The 26,950-nt window shown below is 39.7% G+C and overlaps 1 protein-coding gene across 1 annotated transcript in view; it reads right to left on the bottom strand.

Moving 5' to 3' along the window:
* Window positions 1-1,121: 1,121 nt before the first annotated feature.
* The window catches only part of HABP4 (hyaluronan binding protein 4), a 26,144-nt gene continuing 315 nt past the window's right edge, over window positions 1,122-26,950 (bottom strand). Inside the window, exons 2-7 of the mRNA XM_010568682.1 lie at window positions 15,480-15,627; window positions 14,422-14,589; window positions 11,752-11,835; window positions 4,674-4,842; window positions 2,695-2,877; window positions 1,122-1,656 (exon numbers count right to left, since the gene is read on the bottom strand). Coding sequence (XP_010566984.1) covers window positions 1,600-1,656; window positions 2,695-2,877; window positions 4,674-4,842; window positions 11,752-11,835; window positions 14,422-14,589; window positions 15,480-15,627 — 809 coding nt within the window. The 3' untranslated portion in view covers window positions 1,122-1,599. The remainder of the gene's footprint in view (window positions 1,657-2,694; window positions 2,878-4,673; window positions 4,843-11,751; window positions 11,836-14,421; window positions 14,590-15,479; window positions 15,628-26,950) is intronic.

Here is a 26,950-nt window from a genome sequence, read left to right as displayed (position 1 = left end):
TTTCATCCAGTTCAATTACTCAAAAAGCAGCAGCATGGGTTCCTTTAACAGCAGCACTTCACTTGCTTTTGCACATTCTTTCTACTACAGGTTGTCACAGCATCTCTATGCCACTAAAATGAGCTTGTGGAATCCAAAATCTCATGTTACAGCAAATCATCATCCAAGTAATTTAACAATGTAAGAAAAGGCCTTTGGGCAGCACTGCTTTGCAGACCATCTGTTTGGAGCACATAGAAAAAGAGTCAGTAGTTTTTCTAGAATTATTATATCCTACTTGTATAAAGCCTTACCACTGAGATAAGAGTTAATTTAAGTTTCTGAATACTCTTAGACCTTACTCCAAAGGAAAACAGTTTTTTTCTTCAAGTCTCATCCACTATTTGCTCTTAAAGGAGACTGCTTAGAAGTGATACAAAACAAACTGAGGCAGACAGGAAGGAAAAAAATAAAAACCCAAAACAGTTTACATTAATCTGCTTTCCCAGTAAATTGAAAGAATGAGTTCAAGTTGAGCAGGCATCTGAAGATTCCTTTCAGGCTGACAACTACTTCCAAAATTTCCAGTGTGGTTGTGCTCTCATTTCTTTCCCTCATCACTTCTAGCACCATTTCATTGTTTCTCTCAGATGCCCAAGAACGGCTTTGAGTGTCCCCTTTGACAGGGAACAAGTTCAGGTATCTGACTCAAGTAAGGAAGTACGTTAAAGCTGCAAGAAAAGGACATCCCACCTCATCCCCAGTGCTACACAAACTTCTTGGTAAGGCATGAAATATTTTAGTTTGTAGCTATTCCTGCTAAAATTAAAAGCTTCCTTAACAGTTTAGTTCTGTCTTTAGCTCAAAATTCTTACTTTACTTCACTTTCAACATCTTCAAAGTAGATGCATGTTATATCTTGTTACTGAAGTAAGACTTATGGTTAGCTATCAATTAAAAGCATCTGTGCTGCCTTAATTTTATAGATCACTTTTGTTTAGAGAGATGTTCACTGTTTTGGGTGAGTAAGGTCAGCTGTTTAGGGTTTGAGGTTTTTTTTCTGACACATCCAAACAGCAAAAGCTTCAATCTGTTACTCTGACTTGTGAAAATAATACCTCAAACCCAAACCAATAAGCACTTTCTTTTATTTGCCAAACTCTGAAGAACTGCAGCTTGTGACTGTGTGAAATACACACTTCACTCAAAGAAACAGGGAAAGCGGCTTTCAAATGTACAGTGAAATAGAGTCCCAACTGCAGACCATATTGTACAGTTTACATTTCACCATGGTGTCATGGAGAACTTGATATAATCTCTATATACACATTTTTAAACACTGTACTCGTGAACTTCATTTGAAGAATTGTAGTGAAGTACTGCACGCCTTCACACAGTTTTCACAAATGGAGGCAGACACTGGAACCTGTGACAAGGATCTCAGTCCACTGGTATCTCCAGAACCCAACTCCATTAGCAGAGGGCTGCAATCATGCCACACCAAACACCCAAACAGCTTTTCAAGTAGAAACCAACTTTCTTTATCCACACCAGCATAAAACTGGTCTCTTCACAGTTGCACCAAAGCTACTTTGAGATACCACCATTCATGATGGTTCTTCAAGCTAACGCTGGAAAATCCTCAGGATCATCAGGATTTGGAGCAACAAGCTGCACCTATCAAGTAAGAAAGGAAGCTTTATAAAAATGAATGCATTTCAAAAGCACCTGACAGCTATGTTTATGTATTTTACTCTGAAAAGTGTTCATTCTATTCAAGTTAAATGCTTTGTATCCATCACTATCACAGAAATGCTAAGCATTTATCTCAGAAGTTATGACTAGTATAATTTCTTCAGTGTCAATGTATTTATAAAGCTGATCTACTGCCTAGGGAGGACCAGAAGATCACAAGTTCTGCAGTACTGAAGTAAAGAAAAAAAGTAAAGCAATCTCACCCAAAATACTGTTTTTAGAAGCAGCATTATTATCTTTGTACATTCTAAGGCTACTGCACTTATTGGATTGTAGTTTTAAACTCTATGCTCTGTTATTATAAAGAGCCTTTTTCATTCAGATGAAACATGCATCAAATCACTTCCGTATCACTCTACATTTCCAGCCTTAAAGTATTTTACTCATACTAGACAGAAGTAAACTGAGACCTTCAGTTAGTATATAGAATAAAGATGTCATTTTTCAGTGAGCAAATGCTTTTTAATGGTTATATTGAACAGTTGTATCATTCTGTAGGATTCTGTCTTCATATATGGGATCCCAGATTTACTGATCTCACTCTCAGTAATCAAAGTACTATTACTGTACTACACTGAAATGTTTTGTAAGGGATACAAGCTTTTAGTCATTTAAATTACTTCCCAATTTATATAAAAACTCATTGCAGGAACAAATCTTCATTGCACCCTTTCCTCTAGTTACCATTACAGCAACTAGTAATCAGACCTTTTGAAATTTGCGTGTTAAGAGTTGTGAGCCTGAACCAGTATTTATTTTAAGGAACATGATATGGGTCATGAACTCAAAATAACCAGGCCAACATACTATGAGGCAGGAATTAGAAATAAGACTGTCACTACAGAAATCAGTAATTGTATGCAAAAGGGGGTGGGACACACCCACACCCCCCCCAACAACCAAAAAAAACCCCCAAAAAACCCCAAGCAAACAACAACAAAAACCATAAAAACCATTTACCACTACTTCTGGTCGAGGTCCTGCCCCCTCAGCTTGTCTGCCACGACCACGACCACCTCGTGCTCCTCTTGATCCACGGCCAGGGCGAGGAAGACTCCCAAAATTAATATCCAGCTGAGATGTTATGTCATTCACTGGTCTTCGAAAGACATGAAAATCATCTTCAAAGTCTTCTTTTTGCAACTAAAAAGAAGATCTGGTTAAAGCCTATAGCTTCCATGTACAGCCTTCTCCCCCCCGATGCATATACACATGTACACTTGTATTACAGACTAAGCAGCAGATAAATCAAGATGACATCCAGAATAGAAGACAGGCCTTAACCTGGACAGGGATTTAACAGAGGCGAGGCAATTGCAGTATACCAGATGCCTGGGATAGTTCTTTGCTGGCTCAGAGAGTCCTGGCAACAAAATCTTCTGTACCAGCTCCGTAACACTGAAGAGGTTTTTCAGAAATATCATCTACGAGGTTTTCTAAGTGACTTGAGAATCAGGCTTAAGCTACTTACTCCTACAATTCAAGTAATGGTTAAAAGGCCGCAGTAAATCACAGTATTTAGCTACTAACCAATCTATTATCTATTTGTCTGCAGCTATGAGATTACTGTTGTTTTAACTCTGTGCATTCCTAGTAGCTAGTGGATGTAAGACTATTTCCCATCACAATTTTAATGTGCACTGTAGTAATGATAACATATATGTAAACTCATCCCATACAGTGATAAATCACTTACTTTATTCAATGTCTAACACAGGGATTTGACTTGTCCATGTTATGCAGTTCCTGTACCTCCTATTCTATGTTCATTTTGACAAAGTCCCTTGATACTGCCAGCCAAGAAACTTTACGGGCAAAAAGAATAGAAACTTGCATGCACTCTTCACACATTTGCATACTCTCTTCAGAGCTTGTGAAAGATGTTCTCCTCACCCCTACCACCATCTCCCTCAGAAAAGGAAGAGGAGATAATAGCAACTGTGACCACCAAAAGTCATACTAAAAAGGACGCAGGCCACTTCAGTATTACTGTCTGTCCCTGGAAGCGCTCAATGACCTAAAGTGATTAAGGCTTAAAAAGCTGCAAGTTTTGATGTTAATATTACAACTACACAAAGGATAATATGTGTATTCATACGTGCATGCAGACTTTAAGGATCAAAATTCCATCATGCTAGACTACGATGATATGCACATACTTCTGTGACCCCCACAATGTGAAATGTAAATAAGCAAGAATCTGTGAAAGAAGCTTCACCTCTCTCCCCGTCATATCAATAAACTAGAAGTTTTCCCTGAAGTGTCAATCCCAGTAATATCGTGGAATAAAAGTTAGGGAAAAGGGGGACGGGGAAGCACATTACTACAGAACAAGGTCTCCAGAGTTAATTCTAAGAAGCAGGACCCTAAAACTAAAAAAAAAAAAAAAACCAAACCAAAAAAACCCCCAAAAAACAACTAAAAAAAATAAATATTTTTTCATATATTCCAAGTGCACAATGAAAGCTGGTATCCAGCACAGATGAGAAATAGGACACTTAGCATCCAGACTAACAGATGCCAAAACCCGAGTTTAATATATACATGCAAGTATATACTGGCAAGTCAGCTAAACAGGATTCAAACCTAGGATAAGAAGTGTTTAGTAAACCAAGTTTCTCTAGCAGCATTACCAGAGATCTACATAGGCAGCAGCAGCTAGGACACGGTTTTATATTGCTAAGACTGAGCCATAAGGTAGAACAACCTGATATATTATGTATTTGCATACAAAATAGGGGTGATGATCTGAGAGAAGAAAATGAACAGATGATAAGTTTAAAGCAAGTTTTGGGGCACGTATGTCATTACAGTAACAAAGCTTAGATACTGATTTCTAGTCTGTTCAGATTATACTAGAACTAGTAGAAAAAGAATAGAGACAGTTTCCTAACCCTGGCATAAAGCAGAGTTTACAGAATTCCTGAGGCAATGCTTACATCATCGCTATATTTTGACTTGTGAATCACCACTGCTTTGGAAGGAACAGTGGATTCTGGCTTCCGGATGTTGAATTCAGGCTTTGGTCGATTCTGTTGCTGAAGATTTTTCCACTCATCTAACGTCATTTCTTGAACTACTTCTTCCATTGGCTCTCCTTCAGCAACTCTAAAGGTTTATAGTTGTAAAGTAAAAACCATTAGCTTGCAACATGCCAGGATGAACACGAACACTAATCTCTAAAGTAAGGATACTAAACAAAACATTTGGAATCTTTCTCACCAAATTACTACCCTCAATTTCACTTACTCCACAGTAACTTGATGTGCAAGTTTTACATTAATGTAAGTTGGAAAATATACTTATGGCCTGTTTGAAATTAGTCGTATGAACAAATGCTCTCTCCAGCCTCCTCTAGTAAGTTCTGGTATTTATCCAGTCTCATTGTAAGTTCAAGCACTTCAGATTCTAGACAAAACCAGTCTGTCTTTTGATCTGGCATATATTCTCAACCCTACTCCCAATAGTGGATCTACTCCTAGCAAATACAGCCATAGTAAAAAAAGCATACCAAGCAGTTTTAAAACACCCCAATTGCATGGTTTTATTGACTCATACTGCAGGATGACAATATGAGATGGATTCATGTTTCAGTGCAGCTTTCCGTCATCAAAAAGACATGACGATCACATCATGAGATCTTCTAGGCAATTAACATTTCCTTTGTTAATTTCACAAGATGCTTCTTTGATTTCTTTTGTCAGATGTAGTAGCACGCAAGGAGACAATATTTGTCACCTGGCAAAACCAGATTAAACCTAGTCCAGTTTTAATTTGTCACAAAGTGCAATAATTATGGTATGTTCAAGGAAAACATATGGAGTACATCGAAGTCTGCCTTGCATATTTTTGAACTGTAAAGACAGAAGTCTAAGGCTTTACGTCTGTATTCATAAGAGAAGATACATAAGACAAAACTGAAGATTTTTCTCCACTCATCACTGCTCAATGACTCCTCTGACACTCTTCTGAGGCTGACCAAGACTGACTTGCCCAGGACCAGCTGCTATTAGGGTACACTACAGGTGTACCTTTTCCTGATATTTGCAGAAAGCTATTCCCTACTAAGCAGCATCACATGCAGGGAGCAAAACTCACTTCAACGCCATAATTGTTTGCTGCAGAAACAAGTCAAATATCATGAACTACAGGAAAACCTGCACTGGTTACTCCCAGACACTTGAGAAACCATTTCTCCCTTCTCCCACAAAAAACTGTTATTGCAATAGCAGTCAAAGTTGGTCAAGTACTTCCCTAACATCAATTTTTCCAGAAAACCCTTTAATTAGGTCCCTTCTGGTGGGAGAACTATGGATTTGTTTTTCCTCACTCAATCGCAGTTGCAAGTCGTCTTCTACCAAAAGCTGATGATTTTTCCAATGTAAATATACAGTTGATTAGTTGCAAGTTGGAAATTTATTTTATCATGGAAAGATGCAGAGTCAAATAATACTCAGCAAACTGTGCATTTTGGTTTTGAAGTTGTACAAGCACCCCGTGAGAACACACACATGTGTTGGGAGTGTTCTGTACATTTAGAACTAGCCTATACAGGAACAGGCCTGCTCCCTCTTCCTACTTGATCTTGCAGAGAACCATTCTATTTCTTGCCAGTCAAAATTATACAATAATTTCCTGAAGCACCCAGCATATGACAGGTAGAAGCAGAACTGAACAGTAAGAAAGCCCTTAATTTTGGTTCTAGGATGAACACAGTTTTAAATGCACTTCACAGAAAAATAAAAATATGCAAGTCCTGTACTACATGCCTACCCTCTGACATGTCCTCACGCCCTGTTATTTTGAAAATTGCAGCTGTATCAACCAGAATTTAGAGGTTAAAAGACTGGTAAGCAGCTTGTAGATCCATACTGGTTAAGACTATCTGAAACTATATTAGGAGGACTGTTAAGAAAAAAAATCAACCAGTTTCTTGAGTTAAATAAAAAGGATACTAGTGAAAGATGCAGCTGCTTCTGGAAAAACACCAACAGATACTGTTCCATGTGTAAGAACCAACTGCACCCCAAACATTTCAATTTGTTGTCCTCAAGAGTAAGTAGTCAGATAATTTTTGATCAATTATCTGAAGCTTCAGTTTTGGGAATAGGTGCTGGAAAAAGAAGACTAGCTGCAAGCACCCAGAGGAAGGAAAAAAAAAGGAAGTAAACTAATAAAAAGTGGCTCTGTTAAATTGGTTTAATTTCTTCCTAAGCCACTACATCAGGACAGAATCAGTAAATTGCATATCTGAACTTTAGGAAGTCTTTTGTTCTCCTCTCCCATTAAGTTTTCACCACATTAGGGAGACACTGTTTCAGTCCTTGGCAAGAGCTGTAGAAAGATATAGAACTGGTTGCAACAAGTACTTGAAAAGTAGCTATCAATCTTTGAATTTGCAAAAGAAAAACAAGTATTTGAGTCGACCTTTAAGGCCAGCTCTGTGCAGTTATCCACAGTGTAATACATAATACATTTACTGCATTTTCTATGGCACAAAACTTGCAAAAAAAAAAAAAAGGGCAATAGCGCAAGTGTTCAAGAATACTTAAGAGCTGACCAGTGGTACGAGATGCTAAAGCAACCAAGTAAGTGATTTGAAAACAAACAACCAAAACAACCACCCCCAGAAAGTCCAAAGGACAAGCAGAAATACATACTCTCAGGCAAAAGTATCAGCTACCCAAACACAGAAAGAACCACTAGCAAGGCAGAAGAGGGATCCCAACCCCCCAAACCATGCAAGAGTATTGCAGGTAATCCAGTCAAGCTTAACTTTAAATCAACAGCATTTGTCCCTTCTGCAACAGCATACTACTATAAGGACAGACATCAACAGTTTTGTTTGGAACCGATGTCACTGCTGGTAGGGTGGAACAAGGTCTCAACTGAGTAATGTCTTCCACATGGGAACAGGAAGAAAGTCCAGAATAGAACTTCAAGACAGATATGAGGCCTAAAATATGTAATCTACATGGGAAGCCTTTAAAGATATGCTGAGGAGGAAACATACATAATGCTAAAAAAGAAAGAAAATTTTGCATATCCACGATCTTAAGGCAAGACACTCAGGATCAAAAAAAACCCAAACCCAAACCACAGCAGTTTCTATTTTCAAAGTATTGGAAAGACCATCAAGCGACACTGAAATCTCTATCAGTACAGGACATTAAAATCAACTAGACAGGTAGGAGAAGTGGCACAGTTACGGTTGGTCATGCCTTGCGTCAGCAAGGCCCCTTTCAGGTCTAAATTTCTGTGATCATAAGACAACACAAGGACATTTCAATACACAGCAAATTGACCTCTCAGAAAAGCAAATCACAAGTATTGCTTTGAAAAGTACATATCTATCAAAAACAACTGCTTGCCTGTTCTACAGGAAATACTGGTAGATTTACACTGCAAATGTTTGGTTTTTTCAATGGCAAAGTACAGTTTGATTTTTTACTCCAAAGGATGGTTTCAACTGGTGGGTTATCAGCAGTACAAATTTGTTTTAGGAAGCCTAGACTCTCAAGCGGAACACCTCCTATTAGTGAAGCACAGCAACAGGAACCTGCATATCACATTTTGGACAAAGACTCAATTGTAGCAGGTAATTTTGGGCACCAAGCCTGCCTGGAAGTGCACTCTGTGCATTACTTTCTACCTTCTAACCTCACCCATTTTTAGTAACTGCTTGGTGAGCATTTTCATTAATCAAGATAATAAGCTCCTTGGCACACCAACAATCACACTTACAAAATATTGCCAGACACCTAAGTGCAGCCTCTGGACATGAACAAACTGAATTCACAATGCAAGTACATACCAAAACACCAAATGGGAGCCTTCAGTAATAGTTTGTACTGCTTCAGTGTTTTCAATGCATGAGTATAAGCCTCCCGCTATGCCTTGTTTACTGTGCATACCTTTCTTGCAGGAACTGCTCTACGTGAACATATTAATATGCAGGAGAAATGCAAATAGAAAAGAACAGCATTCAGCTCAGTTATTCAGCTGATTATTTTTGTATCATTAAAAATTATGATAGTGGGTCTTTTTCAGATCAGTTTTTGTATTATTCAGCTGCACAAAGCAAATTTTTATTTAGCTTTTATCAGAAATCAATGACATGAATCTTTCTTATTAGACATAATTTACAGGAGCGTTACCACCAGTTATAGCAAAATTCAGAAAGTTAAACAAGGTAAGACCAAGTGACAACTGTACAAGTTAACTATAGAAGAAAAACACTGAACCAAATACTTATGAAGATCCGGCCTGGTCTGTGGAAAGCTCTATGTCACTATTAAAAAAACAAACAAACAAACAAAAAAAACAACCAAACACCACAACCCCAAACAAGAGAGGTAAATAGGTCAGCAAACATGAAGACAAATTTTGAAAGCTTCCTATTAAATGACCAGAAGAATACATAGCTCCACCAAAAGGGAATAAAGTCCTGTGTAAGGAAAAGGAAGAAAACCCCACAGAATAAATACTAACTCTGCAAACACCTTTGATAGGAACTGATGAGACTATGTGTCATACTGAATAAAAAGAAAAATCTGTTCATTTGAATTACCAGTCAACATGAGTGTGTTACATTGTTCAGACTGCAAAGACAAGTTCAACAGAAAGCAGCTGTGAGGAAAGCTTATACTGCTGTAGTACTTGTGTATTTTATACTTAACTACTTGCAGCAAAAAAAACCCCACTATTAGCATGCAGTTTGGGATGCTATAAAGAGAGACAGATATTGTTGACACACTCAAGGAAATTTGCAGACATGGAAAGAAATAACTTGTATCAAGAAGTATCAAAGAAACTCTTGTCCTGCAATACTTCGCAAACGGAAGCTCAAGAACAGCCATGTGGACACAGTCCTGAAGGCAAGACCCCGTAAGTTACAGAAGCCTATAGAAGCCTTTCCAGAGTTCATTGAAATTAGCCAGTACCACACCAGAAAGCTATACAGTATCTCCACGCAGACAGACTATTGCCAACTTCCAGGAATACTTTTTTTTTTCTTTTAAATGGAAACAGTAACAACAGGAAAGAGAACAAGAAGAAACAAACCCAAGTTTTCCAACTCTTCCTCAATACAAAGACACAACTGCAATAAGGCAGTAGAAAAGAAATAGATTCCTTTGAGTCGCTGCAATTAAGGGTCAAAATGAGAACAACCCTGGCAGTAGCTTAAGCAAACACGCCCCCCGACACCCTCAGTATTGAGGCTGTAGCGAAAGCAGAAGGTAGCCTAGCTACAATCTTTTGCTGGTGTGTTACCTGCCAGAAGACAGCAATTCTGGAGAGCAGGGGCAACCTAAGCATACAAGACCTTAAAATACATCCCGAAGCCTGAAAACCATACCCCACCAGCTTTTGCTTTTAAATAGTAAAAGAACAACAAAAATAATTCCACCTTGCTAGGGTGTATGCCATACAGCCATCCCTAATTACCTAGGCACTATTAGCAGAATGTCTCCTCTTCTGTTTTAAAACCCAGAGTCACCAAGCTGATACTATGCCCACAGGTAAGTGCAATGACGTATATGTAATTCATATTTTGTATACAGATATTTAAGTCTTCCGGACAATATTTACTGCACTGAAAAGAGTATACAATGCAGAATTTTGTACTTGTAGGTTACTTGCTTTTTTGAATCTTACAGATTTCAGTGGACTATTCCTAAATGAAGCTTTTTTTTAAAAAAAAAACATGAAGAGGATTAAAATCTCCAGAAAGGCTCACAGTCTGACCAAATACCTAGTGATCTCTGAGAAAGGGAAAAGAATTAAAGACAACTGGCATATTCTGTCAGATGCCTTTTCCACTACATATACTTCTCATGCCTTACCCTCTACAAGAAACTGATGTCAGGACACATTTAAAAAGAGCTTGAATTGGAATAGAAACAAATACATGTCTGAAACAAGTAAAGGTACCAGTGGTTGACAAAAAAAGCTGAATAACTGTTGTCTGTCAAACACTGAATTTTTGACAGTTTATCTATACTGCCCATCTGATTTAAGTTAGTCTAGAAACAGTTTTCTGGAAATCCAATCATAGCCATTCAATTTCAGAGACAGACTTCCCTATCTATAGACACCTCTAGATATATACTGAAAGCTAGTTTAAAATTAAAAGAATCAAAGCTGTATCAACTCAACTTCTTACAGGGTTATACAACCCAAACATATAAAACAGGTTTTGTAGTCTAGTCAGTTTTATAATTAAGAAATGAACCAAGGCCACCAATAACTGGAGCTGCATCATTAGGTAAAAAAGACTTCAGAGCAACAGAAGAGAAGGCTGACATATTGCACTGACCCCCTTTCATTCATTAGAAGATTTCACCATATGCTATTTGATTATTCTTTAAAGTCTCTTACTTGGACAAGATTGTCCAGTTACTTTTTCTTAAGTAAGTGTTTATTTGCTGTGAAGTAACTTCTCACTGGAGAGTGATCAGAATAAAAGCCAGAACACAAGGGGCAGATTTCTCTCTCAATTTCTCCACTTCTAAGGCTCACTGCAAGACCATTTCCAGCAAGTTTTTCAAGTACTACAGAGGTCCTTCATGAAGAGATGACAACTGCATGCAATTAGTGATTGATGAATACTGACTTACAGAATTTTATCTTAGTGTATTTTAATTGATCACATAGGCACCTTGAATACCTTTTTCTCAGAGAACTTCAAAAAGCAGGGTAGAGTTTATAAATTAGATGAGTTAAAAAGGTAACAGACAATATGTAGCTTCTCCTTCAATTACCACCAAATCTTAGGAATGTAAGCATCACTGGGCAATTAAATGCAACCTGCAGCTGTATAAACCAAGCTTTAGTCAGAATTAGGGATGGATTTTCTTGACTCACAAATACAGACAAAGCTTTTCTATTTTTAAATATGTGCACTAGCAAAACTTCACAGTTCACATTTCAAGTGTACCTCCCAATACAAGTATACCAGTAACAGTCAATTGTTTTCTTTGCATTTGTAAAGAAAATATTTTAGTCAGACTATACTTGTTCCGAGGCTCTCCTTCAGATGCCCCTGGCTGCTCAGCTCTTTCTGCAGTCTCTTCCATAGGAGCAGTCTGTTCCATCCCGCTAAAACAGTAAACAAAAAAACCACAAAGTCTTCATGGGTCACACTAGAAAAAAACCTTGCAGATCAATACATCACTTTTTTTCCAGAATTCCTTGGAAGGGGAAAAAAATAGAGGGGAAAAACTCTAGGATAATAAGCAGAAACTAGATCTACTAAGTGACTAGTTGAGCAACTAACAAAATGAGTTAGGAAAATCTGACTTCTAGATACTTTTAATCAAAAAAAGTGAAAAGCATTCAATTGTGAATACTAAATACCAGTACTTGATTACAGTACATCACTGATATTTGGGGTTGCCTTTTTGTTTCTTTTCAACTACTAAAATGGTAAAATTCATACTCCAAGTTCATATTTTCTATAACACAGACATTAGTTCACTGTTAAATGAGAGCAGTAGCATACTTACTTTCATTCCACTGGTAAGCATACATATTTAAAGTTACACCTTCTAGCTTCCATGCATCGAGACAATTAAGGCACAGACATGCTTTTAGAGTTTAGACAACTCCAATTCAACGTCACTTCCACCACATGCACCACATCACAAGAAAGCATTGGTATCTCATGTTTATATCTTTGGATGCTACTGAACTAAAAAAAAATTAACTAGGGAGAATAAATACAAGGTTTCTTGTATTCTACGAAGTTCACACAACCTTCCCTGACATCCTACAGAAGCTAGTTTTGTGCCTTTGGACAGCTAGCTTTGTGCTATCAGCTTAGAACTATGTTAACCTAGCTGATCCTTTGTTTTGAAAAAACAGAGTACCTGACTGTCATGGTTTAACCCCAGCCAGCAATTAAGGACCACACAGCCACTCACTCACTCCTCCCCCCACCCAGTGGGATGGGGAGGAAAATAGGAAAAAAAAGTAAAACTCATGGGTTGAGATAAGAACGATTTAATAACTAAAGTAAAATAACATATAATACTAACAACAATAAATAAAAATATAATAACAATAATAATAGTAATGAAAAGGAATATAAAAAAAAAAAAAGACAAGTGATGCACAGTGTAATTGCTCATCACCTGCTGACCAATGCCTGAGCAGCGATCTGCCCCTCCTGGACAACTCCCCCCAGTTTATACACTGGGCATGACATCACATGGTATGGAATATCCCTTTGGCTAGTTCGGGTCAGCTGTCTTGGCTGTGTTCCCTCCCCACTTCTTGTGCACGTACCTGCTTGCTGGCAGAGCACAGCAAACTGAAAAATCCTTAACTTAGGATAAGTGCTACATACCAGCAACCAAAACATCAGTGTGTTGTCAACGTTATCCGCACACTAAATCCAAAACACACTGTACCAGCTACTAAGAAGAAAATTAACTCTCTCCCAGCCAAAACCAGGACACTAACCAATCTTTTACTTTTAGTATGAAATGTTATAGAAGAGACAGTAGTTAGTACAACCTTTCAGAAGAATTTGGAATATCAAGTCCCCAAATTATTACCCATCAAGACTGTATTTTTCAACCTTTTAGCCAGATTGCCTGAATCCATGATCCAAGTTTTAAAAATAATTCACTTCTGTGAATTAATGTGTACGTGGCCAAAGTTTGCTGTAAGTTCAAAGCGCTGCCTTTTCTCTGTCCTTTATCAGCCTGCAGTTAAAGAGTTCTAGATGTATATGAGAACAAAAGCTACTGGAAAGTGTAACATATTGCTAGGTGCAAAGATTGCACAAAAGCCAACAGTTCCAGTGAACTTTTTGCAAATCTGAACAGAAAACAATAAGAGAAATACAGAATTGAATTGAAAATTCCCAATTTTTTTTTAATCTGACCATTCATAAGCCATCACATGCTGTTACTAATCCTCCTGTGCGCTTTAAAATATATTTCAGTGGTAGGGTCTGCTAAATATTACCTCCAGAGCCACACTCAATTGTATTACAGCTTTGCAATTTAGAAATGATCCATTAAACTTGAGAAAGAGACTACACTTTAAGCCCAGTAACAGAGTTTCAATCTTTTAATCAGCATTTTGTAGCAATGCCTTTAAATACTAGAGTCCCACTTACATGACTATTGAGAAAAGTCATAACTTATTTCAGTTAAAAAACAACTTGGCCCCAGTTAAAAGAGTTTGGCAGTCTTAACTGAAGAAACATCACCATGCCTTTGCTACAATTTAATCTCAGCAGCATGAAGGAGACAAGTTCAGAAAACTGTAAAAATATGTTCGTCACAACAATTACTAGAAAGCAAGGCTTATAAAGCTCAAAATGGACATGAAACTGGTGAACAGAAAATGGTGATCAAAGGTGGGCCATGGAAAATGATGATTTATGGAGGGCACAAGTATGTGTTGTACCTGGTATCATCTTTAACTGTTCCCCAGTTGCGAGCTCCACCTCCACCCTTTTTATCATCTGCTTTCATTCTTCTAGAAGGAGAAACAGGGTTTTCTGAGATTAAGAGGTTTTTTTCATTAGGACCTCAAACTACAATCAGTATTGACTTTTTGCCAGCCAACTTGGATATAGAAGAAGGGAACAGAATACTTTAGAGATACTACTGCAGTGCTGACTATTGTTTATTTGTACACCAAGTAGGAAGTGGCACACAGAACACTTACGTTTTATCATTCCCACGTCTTTCAAATTCCTGTTTTCCTCTTTGATCAGAGCCATCAAAACTTCTATTTATTCCACCACCTCTTCCTCTACCTCGCATTCCACCTCTTCCTCCGCCACGACCTCTTATTGGCCTTCCGCAGTCTAATCTTTCAGTTGGTCTAAAAAGAAGATTTGTAGTCAGATTTTTGTTCCTACAGAACAGTTAACAAGGAGAAAAGACATTTGTAAGGTTGCATTTGTGCAGCTGTGAGAGACATCAGTATGTGAGAGCTACTGTACAATTTTTAGACTTCATCTTTACACACCATGCAGTACAGTTGTATTAGTTTTGTCATTAAAAATGGACATAAACTAAACTCAGGGAGAATTATTACAGATAACAGGAATAGAAAGTTATAGAAAGTTCAGCTGTTTACTGATAACACTGAAAACATTAGAGAAGCTAAATAGGACATTCTAAAACTGTCAAATCTTCAGCAACTTTATCAGGCAATAGCTGCACTGTCTGAACCCAGATTTATATGCAACTACTAAAAATTTCAGGGAACTTGTTAAATACCGACTATTGCAATCTAAAGTAAGAACGGCCACACTCTCAAGCATTAAAGGTTTAGGTGGAATTTTCTAGTACTTCTAAAGAAAGCAAAATTGATATGTAGTAAACATGACAAAGGTTTATTTTCAATTTGAGCAGTAAATTTCATTCAACTTGGAACCTGCACCACATGTTCTGCAAAGCTTGGTATGCAAGCTCAGAAATAAACATCTATGTTGCAGACTAGGAGTTACGTTTTCAGATCTTTACACTTTTCAGTTTCGCCTTACATTTCTAACATTTAACAAAACTGCACCAAATCAATGTGCGAGGAAGCTGAAATTACAGCTCTGACAGGCATGAACTAAGTTGTCTAGCAGCAAATCTACACACTAATAATGCAACCATGTCTTCAAGTCACATCTGACTACTAGATCTGTTTTAAGGTGGTTAGGTCTTTCCCTTCCCACCCATGTGCAGACCCTCCATGAGGCACCTTACTTTTCCATGTATGATACATACCTTTCCACCGTGAATTCCGCTTGTCTTTCTGTTTCATAGGTACGGTACTCCCTGAAAGATGGTCTCCCTTCAGTTTTGTCTTGTTTCACCTCTAGTCGTCTGTTACTGAACCCTTGCTGTTCTCCTGCCTTGGGTGCTCGCTTCTGGCCTACACAAACACACATGCATAGATTACTAACAGGTTAGTAACAGCTGAATTGCAGTTACCAAACTATTGACTGAAATGAGTGGATTACACTTTACAGTCTTCTGCTTTACCCTCTCCCATCCCAAGTCCACCAAAATATTAAAAGCACTTAATGTTGCCAGACACTGTTTTAAAGACATCTACTTACTTTCCCTTCTGTATTGATGAACGTGCCGCAGGCAAAAATACTATGGGTGTTGACACAGCTCAGACATTTCCAGAAAAGACAGGATGAAGAAAAATCTATTTTGCTCACATTAAGTCACTGAAATGGAGAACAAACTGTTTGTCTCATGTTCTCTCAAAGATTTTTCCAGTGTACTACAGGACAAGGAAGAGAAGCTTCAATGGAAAATGTGAATTGCAAGATAGCTGCAAGAGCAATGAAGGTGGAGGAAAGCAGAGGACCATTAGAGATAGGCATTAGTTGTTGGTCATGAGACAACACACCTCCTGCCACATGAGCTGAATTTAGAAGTCTGAGCCTGCACCTCTACTTAAAGCTCACAGCTATGGTATCCAACAACCAGAAGAGGGTCACCTCCGTCTATTACTGTTCTATGGAGGAGAGGACCATTCACCAACACTACAAGTCATTGGGTTTAAGTGGCAGAAACCCAAGCAGTAACTACAACGGCTCCAACACTACTAACTGATTCTCAAATGTCAACATATTCCAAGATAAAATGCATTTAAGCTTTTGGGGGCTTTATTCAGCCATTGTGGGGAGTTAAGGAGGAGCAGGTTGGGCAGGGTCAATGCAGAGAAATTGTGATTATAAAAGAGAATAAATTGAGGTTATAAACTCAACCAAAATACATCTAGCATAAGATTGAAGTTCATTATGTGCTTCCTTCCTCATTTTCCCAAATTCTGTGCTCTATTTAAGACAAAGTTCCCTAGAAGCAAGCAAGCCTTCTGTCTGCTAGGCCCCTATACTTACACTATTGGCTGAAAAAGATGTTGTTTTAAGTCAATCAAGTGAGGAACTACAGAAACACTGGTCTCAGACCAACAAAACTGAGCTATCCTTTTCACAAGAAGCACCTGTGCAATGCTGAGCAAGTTACTGAACTCAGGTTAGTGGACAAGTGACAGTCCTGGCTAGTGTGCCTCTGTTGCTAGCACATAAAGAGAAAAAAAGCCTATTCTATGTCACAATATTAAGATACAAATTAATTCATAGCTCCATAGAAATGCCTGTATAAGATCTCTGATCAAAGCTTAGGTGGCAAACATGAAGTCTGTAACATTTTTTAAAAGAAAACTTCAAAGAACTATCCACTTGGTGGTAGAAGAGTTGTAAATAAAGCTTTTTGTTATGCAGTAAGGACAGTCATACCTGTACAAAGATAGTTCTACCTGGGCTGCAGAAGCAACTCTAGCTTTGGTTTTCTTTAAACTACAAACCACTTGACATAATATATTCCAGTAATTCTCTCAAGGTTTAGAGTAGCTCAATCCTTAGAGCAGCAAGCATATTTGCATCCCCAAAATTATGACGTTATCTCTGGATAAAGGACAACTTTTGAAATCAGTTTCTGAGTAAGCTTTTCAAAACAGGATGCTTTCATAAAAAGCAAAATTATAAATAATACAGAATTGTACCTCCTGTTGTGAAACATATCTGCTCTTTGCACACCTCAACTACACCACCAACTATACAAGTGTTAATTCCAAATTGGAATCTTGCTGTGGAAAAAGTGACTACTCATTTCTGACCTCATTTTTACTAATTTTGTTTGAATCTGAATGCACAACTGCAATACAACAGTGCATTTTTATCTATTTTTGAGCCCCTCACTGGCTATGAGAAACATCAGTTATTCTCAACAGATGAACTTTGCAAGAATGCAGTAGTCAGAGACCACCTTCTCTATGTACTTAGTATTAACCTCAATTTCACCTTTTAAGTACCACTTAAAAGTACTTTAAAACAAGTCTTCTTGCCAGATATGCCAGTGTATTACATGTCACTAGCACTGACCATGCTAGACAAAGCAGTCAGCTCTACTCTGATTTCAGTGCAAGGCTATTTCACTTTGATTCTAACAGGTGGCTATAATTACTGCAGATGGATTTTAAATACTAGAAAGATTATTTGCAGAAATTACTACCTGTATAAAAACATTTTTAACTGGTTTGACAGACATGCAGCCGTGGATTAAAATGGTATGCAGCAACTACACCTCTCTAATAAGCCGAGTCACCCTTAGGGCAGAAGCTTGTGACCTGCTTGTGAATCAGTTCAATACCAGCAAAACTTTCAGCTCTGCATATAAAGGCAAACTAAACTGGAGCTTGGCAGCAGTGATAGCATAAGCTATCCAATTTTAATCCTCTGCCATATGTCTGTCCCAGTGCAGACTCATTTTTATTTAAGGAGCTGAAAGACCACCTACCCTTTGGGAAAAAAAAACAACAAAACAAACCAACAAACTAAACCAAAACATGAGCAATCTTGTGTAGCGCTGCCATAATAGCTTTCACTTAAAAAGAACTGGACTATGCTTTGAATGCTTGTTAACTACCTCTCCAAGTACACCCCAATTTTGTCTGCTTGTTTGCATATATAGACTGGTATGCAGGTTTTCTTCAAAACCACAAAAAAAAGCTCTGGAATTGTGTGGACCATCTACTTGAGGTCTTACGAACATCATGCTGAAAACTGAAGACTGCTCTTTCCTAGCTACCGAGTTTAGCCTCTTTTCAAGGTGGTTCTTCTGTGTCTTATAGTTACTCTGTCATCTGTATTCAGCTGAAGATGTTGCCCTCTGTTCCCCACCTCACTATCACTTCCCTGGAAGGTTACTGCAGCAGCGCAGTCTGTCGGCTGAGTTGCCCGTCACACTACTTTCTAAACTGAGGAATCAGAAAAGAAATCTGATGCTTAAACTGTTTCAACAGACCCAGCCTTTTTTATTTTTTTTTTTCCCCAGAAGCAGCAGCTGAGCTATTATTAGAGAGAAAGACATCTGTAAATACTAAAATTACCAGGTATTAGAACTAGACATTACTATAGAAAAAAGCCCAGTTTTACAAGCCATTGTTAAAACCCTAAATCATACAGAGCTAACATACTTAAGTAGTTTTCACTTTCGCCACAACAATACTTTACTATCAGTACTAGTTTCATTTATACTGTACCATTTAGAAAGGCAGGCTTTCTAGAAAAGTGTTTTTCATAAGCGTGTATCACAGAACTCATAACTGGGAAAGCAGAAATTGTATTTTTAAGATCTGCATTGCCTGGTTTCCCAGACACTGGATATCTATGTATTAACAGATGGATTTAAAACAATGCTGCAAAATCTAGATGCCTTTGCAGTGTTGTTCTCTAGCTTTCACCAAATTTCCCTATCCATATCATCTGTCATCAAACAAGTGGGACTTTTGTTTGGAAAGAGATAGTTTCCTACATTTTGTGGGCTCTTAATGGGCCCCCACTGAGACAGTGTGCTCTCACCTTTTTTTTTTTTAATTTTTAGTTTTTGTGCAGCAGACCCTGGCTTTAGACAACACCACAAGGAGCCCAGCTTGCAACTGCTATCAGTGACTACCAGCTAGACCAGAAATCTTGCTCTGTTTCCCCCATTCCCTTTCATAAGGAGCATGGCAGGTGAGGGTGGCAGCTGGCATGCAATTCATGGGCTGAGGGAGGTTACTGCTGCAAAGAGCACTGAAACCTTGTATTCTGACGTAAAATCTTTTACCAATGACAGATTGTTGGATGAGCCCAATTTGAGTTCTCCACAGATGGCAACTGGACTGCATGCCCAGTAACTCTCCCCTTGAGCAGGGATGCCTCTAAATATAAAACCCAAGAAAAAGACAAGTGATGCACAATGCAATTGCTCATCACCTGCTGACCAGTGCCTGAGCAGCGATCCGGCCCTCCTGGACAACTCCCCCCAGTTTATACACTGGGCATGACATCACATGGTATGGAATATCCCTTTGGCTAGTTCGGGTCAGCTGTCTTGGCTGTGTTCCCTCCCCACTTCTTGTGCATGTACCTGCTTGCTGGCAGAGCACAGCAAACTGAAAAATCCTTAACTTAGGATAAGTGCTACATACCAGCAACCAAAACATCAGTGTGTTGTCAACGTTATCCGCACACTAAATCCAAAACACACTGTACCAGCTACTAAGAAGAAAATTAACTCTCTCCAGCCAAAACCAGGACACCCAGTGAGACAATACCATCAATACTTCCATTTCCACAAATCTGCATTTTGTCTGGGGTGAAGAAGTGCCAAATGAAGAATTATTTCTATTTTGCCCAAGTAGCACACATGGGAACACAGCAAAGGCAAATTGGCTGTAGTTTTGATTCAGTTAGGATGAACATTAGAGTAACCATAGTAGCCAGATGAAAGACTTATATCTTATCGCACGTATTTGAAGAAAGAAAAAAACAAAATACCTTCCACCTGGCAATCTACCCTTAGAATCAAAGACTATAAGCATTGATTTATGGAGGACAGATCCACAGATGGGCTGCCATGTCTTTACCCAGACTGCTGTCCAATTAGATATACGCTTTGATACATCAACGTCACCCTACAGCAAGAAGGGCCACAGGTCAATTATAGTGTCTGTAGAAAAAGCATTCTTTCTCCTTGTTTCACAAAGTCTGTCTGAAATTATCTCCCTTTATTTCTGTAAAAAAAAGAAACAATAAATATTCCTTGCCTTCTTCAAGTCTCACCTGCAGTTCTATATACACTCCATTTGTATCCGCAGACACCTCCTCTCAAAACAAAAACCTTAATTTGAATTTCTCCCAATACATAAATCATTCTGTAAGTTTCATCATGCACGTTACTCTAGTGTGCTTTTTCTAGTCTTATCATCTTTGAGGTGACCAAAAGAGCAGACACACTTCAAGACATGGGAAGGAGAGATTCCTTCAAAGACATAACAATTCCTTTTCTATTTTCTTTGGTACTGCTACCTCAGTAATTCCCAACACTGCTTCTCTCCTAGATGGCAACTGGAAATAGACCTGCTGTTCTACTCGTAACTTTCCCAACGACTCCAAGCTCCCTCTCCTAAACTACAATACTTTGAATTAGAAAAATCTTTCACATTGCAGTATAGCTTGCAACGCTGCCCCCCACCTGGATCCATGTTCTCCCGTACATATTACTTTATACTTACTGATAGAGAATTTCCTCTGTCATTTTATAGCTCATTTACAGTATATAATTTGTGTCATTGCCCTGCAACTCTTCTTCTACTGGGCTAAATAACCTTGTACCAGCAAACTTCAGTTATTTATCCCTCTCACAGTTCTTTCAGCAGACTTCCCACCCACCTACAAACAGACAAAATAAGAAATTTAAACTGTGCTTCAAATTTTTCATTCCAGGCAAGTTTCAACTGCCTTGTAGATGTTAAAACAAAGCTAACAGCAGCACAATCACTGGTCCTAAATTCAAATCTCTCCACTTACTCCAAGAGACCCTTCTTTCCTCTGCTTTCAGCTTAACAGCTCATTTTTAAATGAAAAAATCTGAGCCTCAAGAAACAAGTTAATGGGAGTTCAGAGGAAATGAAGGAAGTACAAAAAACAAAGATGAATACTGCTCTGGTTGGTCTGGAATGAGGGCAAGTGGAGAAATTGTGCTATAATTCAAGGATCTCTGTCATTAACTATGGCTGCATGCAAACACATTACTTCATTACCATCTCAGTAACACAGTAATACCTATAGATGGACAACTTATCTTCCTTTACAATAAAGCTGCCTAACTGGAAATAGTAAAAGACAGTTCGCACTCTCAGGGACTTATTTTGCTGTATTTCAGAGTGTAGCAAATTTAAGACTACACAAACAATCTTCCTTCCTCCCCTTTGCATGTGTGTGTCCATGTGATTTTAATTCCAAACTTCAAGCAATTAATTTTGTGAACTAAAGCATGGCTAATTACATGATTTGCAGAATAATACCACAGTATCCCAAGATACAAAAAAAGGCTTCAGCCACTGCATGCAACACACCAAAGAAAGACATATGCAGTTAAGACTCTATTCTGTGGTATTTTGTTTTCATGTGTGCCAGTACTCAATTACAGAATTGCCTATTGCAGCCTTCCTCTGGACAATCCTTATAACTATGTAGCTGAAAGAATGATATTGGAATAAATTATTTTAAAATAAGAAAATTGCAGCAAGTATAAGATAAAATTCCCCAGAGACATTCTGTACCACATTAACTTAAAAAACTGTAGCTAAAAAACTCAAAAATGTAGTATTCAGGAACTACATCTAAATGTTACACGAGTCATCAAATGTACATGAAAGAAGAAAACCTTTTAGAGATTTTAGTAACAAAGGTTTAGAGATTTCAACAGAACAGACCTTATTACTGCATGGTCAACAAATTTAATTTGCCTGGACCAGCAAAGAATGCAAGCTCTGCAACTGGGCCTTTTGAATAAAGAGCTGGCAAATGCAGTTTGGCCACTGTGCTAAGAATGAACTGAGTTAACATTAAGTGGTGCAGTTATAAGAGCTGTAATACCTACAAACAGCCTCTACCCAAATGCTCAGCATACAGTCTAAAAATCACAAAACAACACAGTCAGTAAAAGAGAAAAAGTACATCATTAAGGTCAAAAGTGTAGGTTTTGGCAGGCTATAAAATAGGAGTCCATTTTCTCCTTAAAGAAAGATAGTCTTTAAGATAGTCTTTAATAGTCTCCTTAAAGTTGTGTCAATTCACAATAGTTTCAATCTGAAAGGTCAAAGTATGGGATTATCCAGCAAAGTCCTCTTAGGAGGTTTGTTTCAAATTGAAAACATCTCCAGAAATTAAGTAAAAACTCCTCTGGAAAAGGCAGTGAAGAACTAAAAAAATGCTGACTTACAGAACTTTGTGAGTAAATCTTCCACTCTAACATCAAAACATAACACCAAAAGAAGTCTCTCAGACTACTGTAAAGCTTTTTATATATTGCAAGATTGAAGACTAGGCTTGCTTCAAGTCTTTCAATTTAATATGCTCAAGAAATAATACAATAATAAAACAAAAAACATGAAACTTTTAACAAGACTTTTTGTAACCCAAACAAGCAAAATGCCACAGTAATTAGATAAAACAGTCTGGAGGAGATCCAAAGGAGGGCCATGAAGATGACCAAAGGGCTGCAGAGCCTGCCCTATGAGGAAAGACTGAAGGAGGTAGGTCTCTCCTGCCTGGAGAAGAGAAGGCTCAGTGGGGCCCACATCACAGTAGTCCAGTACTTGAAGGGCAGCTACAAAGAGGATGGAGGCTCTCTCTTCACAAGGAGCCACACGGAGAAGACAAGGGACAACAGGTACAAGCTGCACAAGGAGAGGTTTCATCTCAGTATCAGAAAGAAACTGATAACAATCATTCACTGGAACAACCTCCCCAGGGACATTGTGGAGTCCCTCTCACTGGAGGTTTTCAAGATGTGATGGGACAGGGTGCTAGATGATCTCTTCCAGGCTGCCTTTCCCAGGAAAGGCTGGGCCAGACAACCCGTCAAGGTTTCTTCCAAGCTGGGCTGTTATGCGATGATTCTATGAACACTAGTACAATACAGACTGAACTTTGCCTTTCCAACCATAATACCAGACTCTGATTCAACTCTTCAGATGGGTCTAGATGCTTCTTTATGGTGTCTAATTCCTTATCAGTGAAATTAAATTAGAGGGAGTTATGCCCAAAATTGGGGGGGGGAAATCACAAAGAAAAAGACTGGAAACAAAATCTTTTAAGTTTTATTTAAAAAAAAAGTTTAGACATTAGTTTCACAACATAGTAATTTTAACCAATATTATTTACTTCCCCAAACAGAGGTGCACTCTTCTAGCAATGCATCCATCATTAGAAGCTTTATGCCAAACTGAGCTGGTATGAGGACCTTCCCACGTGGTTACTCATCCTCAACCTCAACCATTAACCTGACAGTCCTCTTAATCTTTTACTGTTGTATTGGCTTTGTGTGGCAAGGTTTTGGTAGCAGGAGGTGGGGGTTACAGGGGTGGTTTCTGTGAGAAGCTGCTGGAAGCTTCCCCTGTGTCCGACAGAGCCAATACCAGCTGGCTCTAAGACAGACTCGCCACCAGCCAAGGCCGAGACAATCAGTGACAGTGGTAGCACCTCTGTGATAACATATTTAAGATGGAAAAAAAGTTGCTGGGACAGACAGAAATGGAAGCCGGAGAGAGGAGTGAGAACATGTAAGAGAAACAACTCTGCAGACACCAAGGTCAGTGAAGAAGGAGGGGGAGGAGGTGCTCCAGGCGCCGGAGTAGAGATTCCCCTGCAGCCTGTGGGGAAGACCATGGTGAGGCAGGCTGTCCCCCTGCAGTCCATGGAGGTCCACGGTGGAGCAGATATCCACCTGCAGCCCGTGGAGGACCCCATGCCAGAGCAGGTGGATGCCCGAAGGAGGCTGTGACCCCATGGGAAGCCGCACTGGAGCAGGGTCCTGGCAGGACCTGTGGACCTGTGGAGAGAGAAGTCCACGGAGCAGGTTTTCTGGCAGGACTTGTGACCTCGTGGGGGACCCACGCTAGAGCAGTGTGCTCCTGAAGGACTGCATGCCGTGGAAGGGACCCACGCTGGAGCAGTTCGTGAAGAACTGCAGCCCGTGGAAAGGGCCCACGTTGGAGAAGTTTGTGGAGGACTGTCTCCCGTTGGAGGGACCCCACACTGGAGCAGGAGAAGAGTATGATGAGTCCTGCCCCTGAGAAGGATGAAGCGGCAGAGATAATGTGTGATGAACTGACTGTAAACCCCATTCCCCGTCCCCCTGCGCCACTGGTGGGGGTAGATAGAGAACTTGGGAGTGAAGTTGTGCCCGGGAAGAAGGGAGGGGTGGAGGGAAGGTGTTCTGGGATTTGGTTTTATTTCTCATAACCCTACTCTGGTTGATTGTTAATAAATTGAGTTAATTTTCCCCAAGTTGAGTCTGGTTTGCCTGTGACAGTAATTGGTGAGTGATCTCTCCTGTCCTCATCTCGACCCACAAGCCCTTTGTTATATTTTTCTCTCCCCTGTCCAGCTGAGGAGGGGGGAGTGAGAGAATGGCTTTGGTGGGCACCTGGCATCCAGCCAGGGTCAACCTGCCACAACTGTTAAGCTGATAGTCCCCTTAATCTTTTACTGTATCCGGAAGTTTTCTGGTTGAATCCTGTATAACAAATCAACTTTCTATGGCACAAATAAAAAGCTGCCCCCCCGCCTTCCAGAAAAACCCTAGATTTTTCCCTCAACCTGCCACTTGCTTTATATTTGCCAGCTACACCATCACTGTATCTGCCCTAAGTCAGAGAGTGATCTCTGTCCTTCAGAGTGGCCTTGCTAAGACAGCACATCCAAAGGAGGAGCACACAGACAGGACGAAGTTGCAAGTCTCTGCCCTGGTTTAGCATTGTGAGCACTAGACATTTACACTCCTTACATCACGAGCCCAAGACATAAATATACAGCACACACAAAATCCAGGATAGCCACTTTCTTCAAAGAAGGTGGTGCAGCATTTTTCAGAGCAAATAACTTTTCTTAAAATAGATGTTAATTCACTTTCACAAAGGTTACTATAAGCCAGCAGTCTTTTCTCCATTTTAGACTAGCAGGAAATTAAAACAAGGTGCACATGCCTGATGTCTCCATATGAGGAACTGGGTTTCTTAATATCACGGTAGCAAAAAATAGTCCAAGACGCTCCACAGGGTCACTGTGTATTACCACAGAGTTACACTCAGAACCTGCATGCTTAAGATACTTATAGACAAGTAGGAGGTAAAGGATGCTCTTCACATACTTCCACACTCCTGGTAGGTTACTGATAACCACCAGTTCTTGTTCGAGAACTTTTTCATCAAAACTTGAGACTTTGCTGTTCACTGAACAGGCTCCTTCACCTTCTGTTGATAACCACAACAAAGTATCCTTTAAATAAAATAAGCCTTTTACTAGTGTGAGGGTTGTTCTTGCAGGCAGAGATCTCTGACAAATTCACGTTAACAACCACAGAGGAATCTCAAAAGATAAGTTTCATACAATTGTCCAAAGGGTCAGCGACAACTTGCTAAGATCATGCTCTACAAAGACGCTCATTAACTACAACGTATTTAGCATTGAAAGATTCTCTGCTCCACAGGGTCAAATAATTGCTGTTACAGCAGCGTAAGACTGTAAGTCTAAGCAACAGAATCGGTAGCACTGGCAACGACTTCATGGAGCAATAACCCAGATTCAAAGGCCACACCTTTTTCCTACGGCATTAAAACACACAGTTCAGTTACCGTGAATTTAACAGGAGCTTTTATTACAGGAGAAAATTAGTATCCTCAGCATAGTTAATGTGGCAAGGCTCACTGCCCGCTGCAGGAGAATGGGAATTTACAACAACTCAAGAGCCTAGAACCAGAGATTCTCAATATTTGGAAACCATCAGCCAGCTCTCAGATACTTGAGATACTGAATCCAGCAACCCGAATACCTCAATACCAGGTAAGTAATAACAATCAGACTCGCAAAACTGCTTCCAAATGCAAGGAGCTATATAGCCCAGCAAAGCCTTCAGCTTCGAAGAGGACTGTGCCAGACATTCTGATACAAAAGCCAACGGGCTCCCTATTCCCCCAAGCAACACCTAGCAGCTGACAACGTAGACCGTTCCTGAACACCGAGCTAGAGGTCACCCAGAGAACAGGCTTTTATTCAAAGGTTTGGGCATCAACACAAGCTTAAGGCAAACTAAGCGCAGGTCCCCGGACATGTTATAACCCTGAAGCAGCCGAGTGCCAGAAGACTCACAAGGACCAAGAAAGCAAGCTTGGAAGCGTCAAACACCAAAGGGAAACGGCCAGGGTGACAAGCAATGGAATGCAGCAGCAGGGACGCTAAACCAGCATGAAAACTAGAGATGCTGCAGCGGAAGAGTTAATGCTCTCCCAGTTGCCTCCCGCGACTATTTCCGAAGTTTTCATTTACGCGTCCGAAGGCCCGTTTCCCCGCTGAAGCCTCCCGCGCAGGCTGGCAGAGCTCCGCAAGACCGCGTCGGCGGCGTGCCCAACGCCGGCCACCCGCAGCAACGCTCCGCTTGTCACCGGTTTCTCCCCGGGGGTTTCGCGTGTGCACTCACAACGACAAAAAAGGCCAATAAGCTGGGGTTTTCTCGGCCCCGCTTTGACCCCGCTCCCGACAAGCGCCTGCACGCCGCACCACGGCTGCCAGGAGGCACAGGGCGAGCCCGCAGCCGGAGCCGGCGCCGACCCGAGCCGCGCCGCGGGCCCC

Source organism: Haliaeetus leucocephalus, unplaced genomic scaffold (genome assembly GCF_000737465.1).
Source record: "Haliaeetus leucocephalus isolate CR32 unplaced genomic scaffold, Haliaeetus_leucocephalus-4.0 Scaffold251, whole genome shotgun sequence".
NCBI lineage: Eukaryota > Metazoa > Chordata > Aves > Accipitriformes > Accipitridae > Haliaeetus > Haliaeetus leucocephalus.
Note: the sequence above shows the minus strand (reverse complement) of the source record. Positions and strands in the feature narration are given on the sequence as shown.